At 36.2% G+C, this 12867-nt stretch overlaps 1 protein-coding gene across 15 annotated transcripts in view; it reads left to right on the top strand.

The window, feature by feature from the left end:
• Nucleotides 1–28: 28 nt before the first annotated feature.
• Nucleotides 29–12867, top strand: part of smtnb (smoothelin b) — a 124465-nt gene continuing 111626 nt past the window's right edge. For 12 of the 15 annotated variants that reach the window (XR_012406535.1, XR_012406534.1, XR_012406532.1 and 9 more), the window contains exon 1: nt 29–387. Coding sequence is in view for 11 of the 15 variants with exons in the window: in XM_073951664.1 (XP_073807765.1) it covers nt 337–387 (51 nt within the window). In the remaining 4 variants the exon portion in view is untranslated. The remainder of the gene's footprint in view (nt 388–12867) is intronic. The other 3 variants (XM_073951663.1, XM_073951676.1, XM_073951665.1) reach the window with 2 other exon arrangements.

The raw sequence follows: 12867 nt of genomic DNA, 5'->3' as shown, positions 1-12867 counted from the left end.
CTCAAATCACTCGCCGCTTTGTGACTTCGGAGGCATGTAGAGTCTGACTGACAGACCAAGAGACGGTTGGAGTTTTTTTATGAACAAACTTTTATGAATAGGACAACATCAGATCTTAATCATATTTTCCTGCATAGACAACAAACCGGCTAGTCGGCTCTCTTTGTGAGTATCCTCACAAAAGCAGCCAGAGTTAACCGACCCGAGACCTTACTTACTGTTTAATGTAAGTTATTCATCGCGAGGCTTTTTTATTTCGTGTAACGTTATATGACGGCTTATTTATTTCTGTTTTACACTCGTTTTGAATGAGAAGCCATTCATAAGTCTGAGGAGATGTCAGAGAAACGGTTTTCCAGCATGGATGAGTCCTCGCTCCGCACTTTGGTGAGTTCAGCTTTCACTAGTGTCACTTTTTAGCCGTAACAGACATTGGTTTGTAGCTTTAGCATCGCTTTTTGTTTTGGACAGGGCTTTTGTCTTGGTTAAAACCATGTAACATCATTCGTGCTGTATCTAGTGATCAGATACACATAATAAAAATGCTCGTGTAAACATTAAAATGCGAACTCCAGCACGTGTCATGTTGTAAAGTGGTTAAAAATTAACGAGATCCGTTTGAAAAGCTTGTTATTATTCAACCTTAACAATAACAGCGATTATAGTTTTGTTCGTCATATTATTTATATATATATATATATATATATATATATATATATATATATATATATATATATATATATATATATATATATCTTTTATATATATATATATCTTTTATATAATATATAATTTGGTTATCCTGCTTTTACATGTGTACTTGTATAGATGGGAAATTGAGGTAAAGTTGGTTTTATGTTCACTTTCTCCTTTCTATAATTTCAGATAGTGGAATCACATTAGACCATCAAAGTGCATCATTGTTTACAGTTAAATATCAGTGTTAATGTTGTTTTGAAGTCATACTTGCATGTGATTTGAGAGAGAATATTCTAAGTACCATGGTAAACAGTATAGGGAGCATGTCACAAGTTGTCACTGAACGAATGTACGATTGCTAACCTCAACTGATTGGAGCTATAGTTTGAAGAGCATGCATGTAAAAAATCGAAATTTAATTATAGATGGGATATTGAGGTAAAGCTGGTTTTATAGTCACACTTTCTCCTTAATATAATTTCAGTAAGGTATTCTTTAGGAATTCTAAATAGTGGAATCACATTAGCAGCCAATGACTGTCAAAGTACAACATTGTTCACAGTCAATTAAATGGTGCTTATGATGTCTAGAAGTCATTTGCATGTGATTTCAGACTGAATATTCAAAGTTTTTGTTTATTGTAATACATAATCTAAATGCAAGAAAATGAAGTTCAACTTCACAAATTATCTATCAAACATGGAAGGCTCAACACAAAAGCACCTAATTAAGTCCAAATAAAATAAATACAAAAAATAAATAATTAAAAATAATTAAAAAACAATATAAAACAGATGTATCCAGAAGTACCATGGTAAACAATATAGGGAGCATGTCACTAGTCACTGAACAAATGTATGAATGTAAAACCAACTTTACTTCAATAGATGGGAGCTTAAGTTTGAAGAACATGCATGTAAAAAGTTGGTATATAATTTATAATAATGTAACTGATACACTATGCAATTCTGATAGATAAATAAGCTGCATAAGTATTTTTCTTTTTTGAAATTATACTGTTTCTAGCACATTTTGACATGATTACAATTATCAAGTTATTTCATAACTAAAGAGGCAATTTATTCATAACATTATGTATCAATATGAAGCTTATTTTGGATTCCCGGAAGCCGTAGAAATAAAAAAAATGTATAACAGGAAATATGTTGGGACCATTGTTTTTGTTTACATCCCTCAAAATGGTTTATAATAAAATAAATAATAATGAAACGGGTGTTTTTCTTAAAATGGGTGTCTAGAGTCTTCATCTAATGCAGGGGTTCCCAAACTTTTCAGCCCATGACCCCTAAAATAACAATGCCAGTAACCTGCGACTCCCAAATTCCCTAATTAGATCAGTGTTTACCAAAGTGGGGGTTGCGGGGCAATGACAGGGGGTCGCTTGGTGATTTAAAAAAAAGTCAAATAAATTTTATTAAACTATTAGAATTACCATATTTTGACCATAACCCACAGAAGATTAAAAAAATAGTAGTTTTTAATAGTAAAAAAAACAACAACATGCAAATAAAAAGCCATCAGCTTGTAAATTAATATATATTTTTCATAGGATCAGTGTGTTTACATTGGATTAACAACACAGCAATAGCGTCAGCTGCAGCAGATTGATAATATAGCGCCAGGTTTAACTTTGTGACACCTTTATGGCATTCAAATACATATCATATTCAGTTGTGACCTGTATTTTGTCTCTAATTGGCATTCTCCAAAATTAAACCAAGAATAGACTTGTGCTGAAAGCATTGTGCCCACTAGTCTCTTTAGCTGAGGTTAATATTAAATTAAACAAATTAATAAATGACTATAAAAATGATGTGGTTGTTAGACTGTTGCAATCCAAAAAGAGCCTCATATTGATAGTTATTGTTATGGCAGCTGTTTTAACATTAAGTTATGATTGAATTGCCTCTTGTTACAGTTTTGAAATAGTTTGATAACAAGCATTAACATGTTTATGGGCCACTGACATCTCCACATTGAAATGGTCTATAGTTTATTTTGTTATATAGCACATTGCTACGAAGTCACCTTAAAGGGATAGTTCACCCAAAAATGAACCCCTGTTATTTACTCACCCTTCACTAGTTTAAAACCTTCTTTCTTCTTGCTGAACCTAAAGGAAGATATTTTGAAAAATGCTGGTTGTAAGTTGATGCGTTCCAGCAACCAGATGTCTTCAAAATATCTATGTTTGTGTTAACAGCAGCCCAATGTGTAAGAAAACCAAACAAAGACAGACAATAATTTAAAAGGACACCACAAGATTTAAGTCTAATCATCATCTGACTCAGGCCATGTCTACACTAATCCGGATAAAATTGAAAACGGAGTTTTCCTCTAAAAACGCTTCACGTCCACACTGTCGCTTCTATTCGTTTTCCAAAACGTTGTCATCCACACTGAAACGACTACAAATGCTTTCAACCTGTACTGCGCATGCGTGAAACGTAAGACGCTTTGGCACGCGTCATTTCCGGCTGACGTTTATTTTCTTTCAGGCTCCTTGAAACGTTGCGGCAAAATGTCGAGGAAAAGCACAGAGTTTTTTAAATGGACTGACAATAGCCCCTTTCACACAGTGATACCGGTAAATTTCTGGAAAATTTCCGGAACGACTTTACCGGTATATTGAAAAAAGCGCTGTTCACACAGGCGAGGACGTTACGGAAATTTTCCGGAAAAGAGCATTCACACATCCATTCCAAAATACCGGTAAATTCTGACATCATTCACCACAAATGAGCTTTAAACGGCTGCGCTTGTATTTGTAAACATTTGACTAAATTACAAACTCTGTGGATGATCAATATTGTGAACAACTTTCACAGGATCACTTTCGCATGTCGAGATGCTCATGCGTGTGCAGGCGCTCATAGGCGCACGCAAAGCTTGAAGGTAAACAAACAACGGCTTATCATAAGCATCTCATCGATGATTATTTACACAGTTGGCATTAAGAAGAACATATAAACGTGATCTGACTAACTTCTAACAGCTAAATGTGTCTGGAAAAATATTCAAAGGCTTTTATTCTCACAAACCGCGCGGACGTAAATGCGTCTGACTGTTGTGATTGGCTAAAGCAGACGTCTCACGTCAGCACGTTCTAGACGTGCACGCGCTTATTACGGGAATCTTCCTTCTGCATTCACACAGCGCAGCATTCCGGCAAATTACCGGTAAAGTTACAACTTCTCTTTCCGGAAAATAGCCAGAACGAATTTACCGGTATTTTCAAAAAGGACCTGTTCACACATACAACCTTTCCGGAAAATTGCCGGTAATTTTCCGGAAAGGTCTGTATGTGTGAAAGGGGCTAATGAAGTAGAGTTGCTGCTTCGAGTAACACATGAATACAAAGTTGCAAAAGAGAGTGGAAATGTAGACTGGGAGACGTGCCAAAACAAATACGCCGATATACTGGACCGCTTTAAAGAACAGTATCCTGCTGATGACGCTGCTTACCCTCACAGTAAGGACGACATCACTAAAATCATAATCACAACTAAAATAAAGTAAACGAATTAGTAACATGACTGAGTGTCACATGACAAAAAATGCGTCATCGTTTTCGAAAGACTCCGTTTTCACGGTCTACACTACGACACGAAAACGGCGTTTTTAAATCTATCCACTTTGGAGAGCGTTTTCAAAAATACGTTTTTGTTTCCTAAAAACGCAACTCAGTGTGGATGGAAGGGCAAAACGGAGACAAAAATATGCGTCTTTAAATGAAAACGCATTAGTGTGGACATGGCCTCAAATGCCATGAAACTGCCACTTCAAAGCAGGCAGAAAATGGCCATTTGTGTCATGCAGTTTAGCATGGCAATACTGTATATTAATGCAGCAGTCTTCATGCTCTTCTGCCAACCTACCAATGAATCAAATAATACAGACTCTAGTTAAACATCTGTGAGTCAGCACAGCAGCTCGGTCCAGACTGATGTACGGATGAGCGTGAATGAGTCTGACATTTGCAAACAATCTGTCACACAGATAAGAGAGGCTGAGTCAGCCTGTGCAACGTGAGACAGAGAAAACATATACAAAAAGGAACCAAACAAGCAGATTAAGCAAGAAGCAGCAGGACTTTGTAAACACACACTTCACAGATCCTACTTGACAGATGCCAGCGGGGTGTCTTAAATCAGCAGGAGTCAGCTAAGCGCAATCCAAAACAGCAGCTTGGCTATATTTCAGGTGTCATGATCTACAAAAACAGCAAAGTAGTTTTTACGTGAGGCTTGGAATGATGGGACATGTGTCTGGTTTCTGTTGAGTCAGTGCAGTGGCCGTCTTGACTAACAGGTGCTGCAGGTGAGATATAATGAGGTGCTTGAAGGGAGTAAATCATTGAGAGAGGTGGGTGGAACCAGAGCAGTGAAATGGCCAGGAATGAGCATGAAGTAGGAAGCTGTTTCTCAATATGCGTTCTTCAGCGGTCTTGCGTCCTTGTGTTCTCGTGTAACGTCATCATCAGCTGCCTAAGTTCAGTTCCAATACTCAAGACCGCAAGTACGGAGGACGCGTGAAACTTCCCGGATGTGATCTTGATATCGAGGACGCAACCGATGCAGACTTGAGCACCGAACTCGCTCTGGAAGTCCCAGAAGTCATTGCGACTGGAAGTGGGAAGCGCAGCATTTTATTTAGATTTATTATTAAAGTTCAGAGATTTAAATTATTTTCCTCAGAAGCTTCCCTAAATGAAACAGTGAACGTAAACATTACCATGGACATCTTAATAAAGGAATAAACACATTAAGGGTGTTTGTTTGCTGAAATTCGTATTAAAATCTGTTTTATTTATATTGTGCAGAGTATATTTATAATGTTTTTATGCAAAGTACATATTTTGAAAAGGCGAAAACAAATAAATCGTTGTATGAATGCTGCACTGTTTAAATAATTTACCATTTAAAACGCGTGAAGGTCATGTGACCATCAGGAAGAACGCAGCATCTCATTTCTCACAGGACGCGTTCTCTGTTCTCGTGGTCTCCGGAGTTCGTTCTTCCGAGGACACCTGGCAAGACCGGTCTCCAGAAGAACGCAAGTTCGTTCTCTCCGTTCTTGGAATTGAAAAACAGACAGAGTCTAAGTGCTGATTGTGAAGCAAGTTTTGGCAAGTGTTTTTAAAATATCAATTTCCTACTAACATTTGAGCATTGTTGAGCATGTTCCTAAACCATTGACCATTGTGTCCACATGCTCTGCAGGAATGACTGTGATTGGCTGTTAAGGTCATCATCAGTTCACCGAATTCACCGAGTGCAAACACGGATACAGGGACACTGAATCGCTTCAAAGTTGCACCGGCCAGCTGGTCTGTCTATGAGCTGACATACGAGCGATCCGCTGATGGATTGACTGATCTTTGCTGATTTACTATATAGAGGTGTCAAATAGTTCGTTTCCACTGAGTGGCACGGTACGGATCGATACGGGGCACCTTTATCAGGCTTGCGTTTCCACTGCGAAAAGGCTACCCATGGTACTCTTTTGGTGGGCGTGGTATACGACAAAGTTTCAGACAACGTCATTTTCGCTCGCGGAAATGTCTACAGTAAGGCCCCGTTTACACTAATGCGTTTTAGTTTGAAAACGCATAAGTTTTGCTACGGTTACGCCATCCGTCCACACTACGCCGGAGTTCTCGAGCGCCGAAAACGGAGCGTTTCGAAAACGCTGGAGAGGCCGTTTTCATTCTGAAACGCTGCTGCTCCGTCTCAGTGTGGATGGGGAAAGACAGAGACATCTGAAAACGGAGGCGGGGCTGCAGACATTCGCCTCTCTGATTGGGGCTTTTCCTCAATATTAAGTAGCCTAACACACAGTTCAGTCCTGAATCTTCTCCGTGTAAGTTCAGACTTCGCAAGTTTGATCAAGGCTGCATCTCTTCTTCTCAGTTTGATATGGAAAACATACAGAGGACACGCGTCAATCTTCACAGGGAACAATGTACTTTATAACTTCATTCACATCACCTTGGCTTCGTTGTTTCACTTTCTCAACAATAAAATGTAAACATGATTTAAGGAACTGCCTATTTTTATTTTAATATTAACAACTAAACAGACAGCAGAAATGTTGAGGCGTCGTGCTGCATATATGAGCGTCATCTTCACTGTGTGGATATTTATAACAAAACGGAGCCGATAACAACTGCCTCCTTTCAATTTCAGTGAAAATACGAAACACACCCTCTCTTTTGCTGAATATCAGTTTTAATAATCGATAATGGCCATTTTAAAAGTATAACATACAATAAGTTTATACATTATAGGAAATAAAGGCAAGCGATCAGTCAATATACAGAATGTAGCCTACGTGCTTACATTAATCATTAACTTATCTTTGCGCTCAGCCAAAACACGTTACCTGAGAACAAGTAATAGATTCCAATGACCAAAGTCAGGGAATATGTCGTAAGATAAAGACAACAAGATGAATGAAATATCCCGTTTAATAAATATAGTGAGATTAGATCCAGCGGGAGATGCTTGATGAGAAGTCCGACCAGCAGAGCTCTCATCTGGGTAGATGGGCTGCAGCGCTTGCCAAAGTGTGTGTGTGTGGTCCCGTGATGTGCGTTTTCAGCGTTTTAGTGTGGACGGAGAGCAGTTCAGAAACGCTGGGTAAAACGCGAGTGTGGACGCGGATCGTTTTCATTCTAATATGCCGTTTTAAAACTAAAACGCACTAGTGTAAACGGGGCCTAAAACTGTACGGGTCGTACACATATCAAATGAGTAGTACTTCTCACAAAACAGACGCTTTTTACCCATAAATACTTCTGAATTGGCAGGCTAGCGCAGAAGCTTCATTGAATATTCTGAGGTAAAATAAATGCTCATATTATAAAGACATGGCGGGGGGAAATGTAATGTAATGCAGTGCTTCTTGTACAATCTGAGACCAACTTTTACATCGGATATCACTCAGCCAGTGGAGATCGCTGATTTTTAAAGAAAACAGACCTTAAACGTGACAATTTTGCAATGGCATACAGTTCACCGGAGGCTCTTAACCTTAGGTTAGGTTATTGGCCAATTAAAAGTCCTTAAGCATACTTCGGTGTATCCTCTATTTATGTAACGATTATACTAACATAAACAGGTTATAGATATTTTTCTGAGCTCATTATATTAAATAGCTAATTAAATAGCACACAAATTCTTGCCGCATAAAATGAATTGAATTTATTGCACTTCTCTGCGATATGTATATTGCATCTACCATTATTATGATAACAATAATATTTCAATATATCTTGCTTTTCTAGTTAGCAGTGGTGTGTCTTATGTTCCAGTGCAAAAGATGCTCTCTTTATGCTTCTGCATTGGGATTTCTGAAGTTAGCGCAATCCAATATTTGACACCAGCAATGCAAACAGCTGTCCATACTGTCCATTATATATGTGGCTCTCACTGGAAGTAGATTTCCACCTCTTCTGTCCTGCAAATACCACTTCCCCCAAAATCTCCCCCTTGAAATATTTTCCACTCTCCCCTCTTCAGAATGTTTGCATGTCTCTGAGACACGATTCCTCAGAGGTCACGAGTGTCACAGTCCCTCATGGCCTGTGGAAAATGTGAAGTTTTCTCCAACTTTGTGTTTATATTTAGTCGTCTTTGAGTGTGTGTGTGTGTGTATGTGTGTGTGTGTGTATATAATATATAATTTTGAAAAATAGATAAAGATTGCAAATAAAGCTATTATTTGGAACTTTCTTCTATCAAAGAATCCCAAAAGTAAAACGTATCACAGTTTCCCCAATACTGTGAAGCAAGAAAAAAAAAATGTCAGCATTGATAATTTAAATGATTATTATTAGTGTTATTGTGCCAATAGCCCTTTCACACATACAGAGCTTTCTGGAAAATTACCGGCAATTTTCCGGAAAGGTTGTATGTGTGAACAGGCCCTTTTTGAAAATACCGGTAAATTCGTTTCGGCTATTTTTCGGAAAGAGAAGTTGTAAGATTACCGGTAATTTGCCGGAATGCTGCGCTGTGTGAATGCAGAAGGAAGATTGCCGTAATAAGCGCGTGCACGTCTAGAACGTGCTGACGTGAGACGTCTGCTTTAGCCAATCACAACAGTCAGACACATTTACGTCCGCGCGGTTTATGAGAATAAAAACCTTTGAATATTTCACCAGACACATTTAGCTGCTAGAAGTTAGTCAGATCACGTTTATATGTTCATTTTAATGCCAACCGTGTAAATAATTACCGATAAGATGCTTATGATAAGCCGTTGTTTGTTTACCTTCAAGCTTTGCGTGTGCCTGGGAAACAGCTTGTGAGCGCCAGCACAGACACATATCATGTACATCTCATCCGAGTTGTTCACCGGTAATTTTCCAGATATTTACTGGTATTAGTGTGTGAAAGGGGACAGTGATACCATTAAATATATGGAAAATTTCCAGAATGACTTTACCGGTAAATTTAGGCGAGGACGTTACGGAATTTTCCCGGAAAAGAGCATTCACACATCCATTCCAAATTAGCTGTAAATTCTGACATCATTAACCAGAAATGAGCTCTAAACGGCTGCGCTTGTGTTTGTAAACATTTGACTACATCACAAACATTGTGAATGATCAGTTTTGTAAACAACTCCGATGAAAACATATAGAGAAACACTTTCGCATGTAGAGATGTACATGATATGTGTGCGTGCTGGCGCTCACGGGCTGTTTCACGGGCACAAGCAAAGCTTGCAGGTAAACAAACCACGGCTTATAATGAACATCTTATCGATGATTATTTACACGGTTGGCATTAAGATGAACATATAAACGTGATCTGACTAACATTAAGCAGCTAAATGTGTCTGGAAAAATATTCAAAGGCTTTTATTCTCTTAAACCGGATTGAATGTGAATGCTTCTGACTGTTCTGATTGGCTAAAGCAGACGTCTCACAGAGAGCGTTAACGTCTAGAACATGCTGATTTCCGGCAATCTTCCTTCTGCGTTCACACAGCGCAGCATTCCGGCAAATTACCGGTAATCTTAAAACTTCTCTTTCCGGAAAATAGCCGAAACGAATTTACCGGTATTTTCAAAAAGGGCCTGTTCACACATACACACCTTTCCAGGAAAATTGCCGGTAATTTTCAAGAAAGGTCTGTATGTGTGAAAGCGGCTAATGATAACTGATCATAAAAGATCAGCTAATCATATTTTTATAATTTAATTTATAGGATCATGTGAGTGGAGTAATGATGATGAAGTTTCAGTTTTGAATCATTAAAAAAGTAAGATTTTAAACTGCGTTCAATAAGAAATTATTATTTTGTTTATAATATTTCACAATTTAACTTTTTGTACTGTATATTTGATTAAATAAATGCAGTTTTGGTTCTCCAAGTGTTTTTTTGCCACATTAGTAGAATATTTGAGATTATTATCATGCTCACAAATAGAACCATTACCAACAGCACCTCAGAAGGAATGGATTTAAAACCTGTGTGTACTTTTCAACATTAATAAATCATAAATTTAGACAATATTGTCCAACACACTGGCAGAAACGCAGCCCCAAACCACGAGCCACCAGCATATTTCACTCAAGGCCAAATGCAATAGTTTTACAGTCTTTCACGTGTCCTAAACCATTAGACCATAAAAAAAATCAATCTAAGCTGAAAATTCTGGCTGTATTCTAATAAACAGAACAATTATGTATGGTTATTATGCCCTAATAATAATAAAAAAACAAGTCTGATGGTGCCTAAAACCTAATAATTACACATAGATCTATAAATATATACATACAACATGTAAAACAGTCACCGTATCAAAAGAGGTTTTGCATCAGGATAGAATTGTGAAATTGAAGCTTAGTTTGCATTTCATTAAAGATGTTTGTTTGTCTTGATAGTTGTTCTTCTCAACTCGATGAAGGCATTTCCTGACAATATATCCCAAAAGACTCTCCAATTGGTGTCTGTTTATATAGGACTTGGAAGCAGACCTCAGTCCAGTCATTCACATCTGATAGTCTCACGTTGTTGAAGTCCTGATGTGTGTCCTCAAGTGACCTTTAACTGAATATTAGACGTCTTCATAATGCAAAAGGATTTTAATCACTTCATGAAAGTCTACCTGGATGTTTCTGTCTCTAAACTTTATTGCAAACTGAATCCGAAATTTTTGCATGTTAAAAAATAAATTCGACCTTGTCAAGCAAATTTACACACTTCCTCCTAAAGGTTCATCCATTATAATATAAATATAATTTTTTTAAAAATGTTTTTTTATTATTAATTATTATTTATTATATTACATATAATAAATTTAATATAAAGACAGAACGTGGAGGATGGTTGAGAAACACTTCTGTAACCTGTTTTATGGAGCCAGATCAGTCTCAAAATGAATACATTTACCAAATAAAATTTATACGTCACATTTACAAAATTCAGTTTGTTAATTTGTAAACACAATTTTTGTTTTAAATATTTATAAATATTTATATTCTAAATATTTTGACCAAGTGAATTGAGTTAGCATATTTTTTAATTGTGTTTTGAATTGGCGAACTGGATTTGTGTATTTTTAAAATCGTGTTTTAAATTTACGAATTCAATTAGCAAATTTTTTAATTGTTTTGAATATATGAATTGGATTTGTGTGTTTTTGTATCGTGTTTTGAATTTACGAATCAAATTTGTGTATTTTTGAATCATGTTATAAATTGACAAATTGGATTTGTGTATTTTAGAATGATGTTTTGAATTGACGAGTTGCATTTGCACATTTTTGAATCGTGTTTTGAATTTATGAATTGAATTAGTCTATTTTTGAATCGTGTTTATATTTTATAGAATTGGATTTGCATATATTTTGATTGTTTTTTAAATTCATTAATTGAATTAGCATATTTTTTTAATTGTTTTGAATTCACAAATTAGATTTGTGGATTTTTGAATGTTTTTTAAAATTTACATATTGGATTTGTGTATTTTTAAAGGGTGTTTTGAAATTGCGAATTAGATTTGCGTATACAGTTTGTGAATGGTGTTTTGAATTGTCGAATTGCATTTGTGTATTTTTGAATTGTGTTTTAAATTGAACAATTGGATTTGTGTATTTTTAAATGGTGTTTTAAATTATTGACTAATTGGATTTGCATGCATTTAAATTGTGTTTTAAATTTACAAATTGAATTAGCATATTTTTTTATTGTTTTAATCTACAAATTGGATTTGTGTATTTTTAAATCATATTTTGAATTGGATTTGTGAATTTTTAAATTGTGTTTGGAACTGACGAATTGAATTTGTGCATTTTTGAATAATGTTTTTAATTTCCAAATAGGATTTGTGTATTTTTGACTCGTGTTTTAAATGTACAAATTCGGGTCAATATTTTTTTAATTGGATTTTGAATTTACAAATTGGGTTTGCATATTTTTCAATTGTGTTTTTAATTTACAAACTGAATTTGTGAATTTTGTGAATCCTGTTTTGAATTTACGAATTGGATTCGTGTATTTTATGAATCTTGTTTTGATTTTACGATATGGATTTGCATATTTTTTAATTGTGTTTTAATTTTATGAATTGGATTTTGTGATGGTTATTTTGTGTTGTGGATGTTTGAATTTTAATTTGTAAATGTATCATTTGAGACCGACCTGGCTCCATAGTTTCAGTGCCTGTCACACATTTCTCATTCTACTGTTTGGCGTGTGTGTGTGTGCGTGTGTGTGCGTGTGTGTGTGTGTGTGTGTGTGTGTGTGTGTGTGTGTGTGTGTGTGTGTGTGTGTGTGTATATGTATGTGTGTCTCCATACTTTTAACATACTGTCAGTCTCTGTTCAGAATTTGTTTTTGGAAATTTATCATGTGGCTGCAGCATCGTAATGCCCCTAATTTCCTGAAAGACACTGTACATTACGTGATAATCCCGCACAGCTCTTTGATAAGGAAGTGAACTCTCCTTCCTCTTCGTGCAGTGGATTATATGAAAACAATACTTCCTCCTGTCTTTTTCATTTTTTGTAAGAGAGAAGAGAAAAAAGCACAACTCATGAATTGACACTAACTTATTTTTACAGATTAATGAACACGCAGCCGACTTGTGAGCATGATAAACTTTTCTGTTATGAATGAGAAAATAACTCGT

This window comes from Danio rerio, chromosome 5 (assembly GCF_049306965.1).
Source record: "Danio rerio strain Tuebingen ecotype United States chromosome 5, GRCz12tu, whole genome shotgun sequence".
NCBI classification, from domain to species: domain Eukaryota; kingdom Metazoa; phylum Chordata; class Actinopteri; order Cypriniformes; family Danionidae; genus Danio; species Danio rerio.
This window is presented reverse-complemented; position numbering and strand designations above follow the sequence as displayed.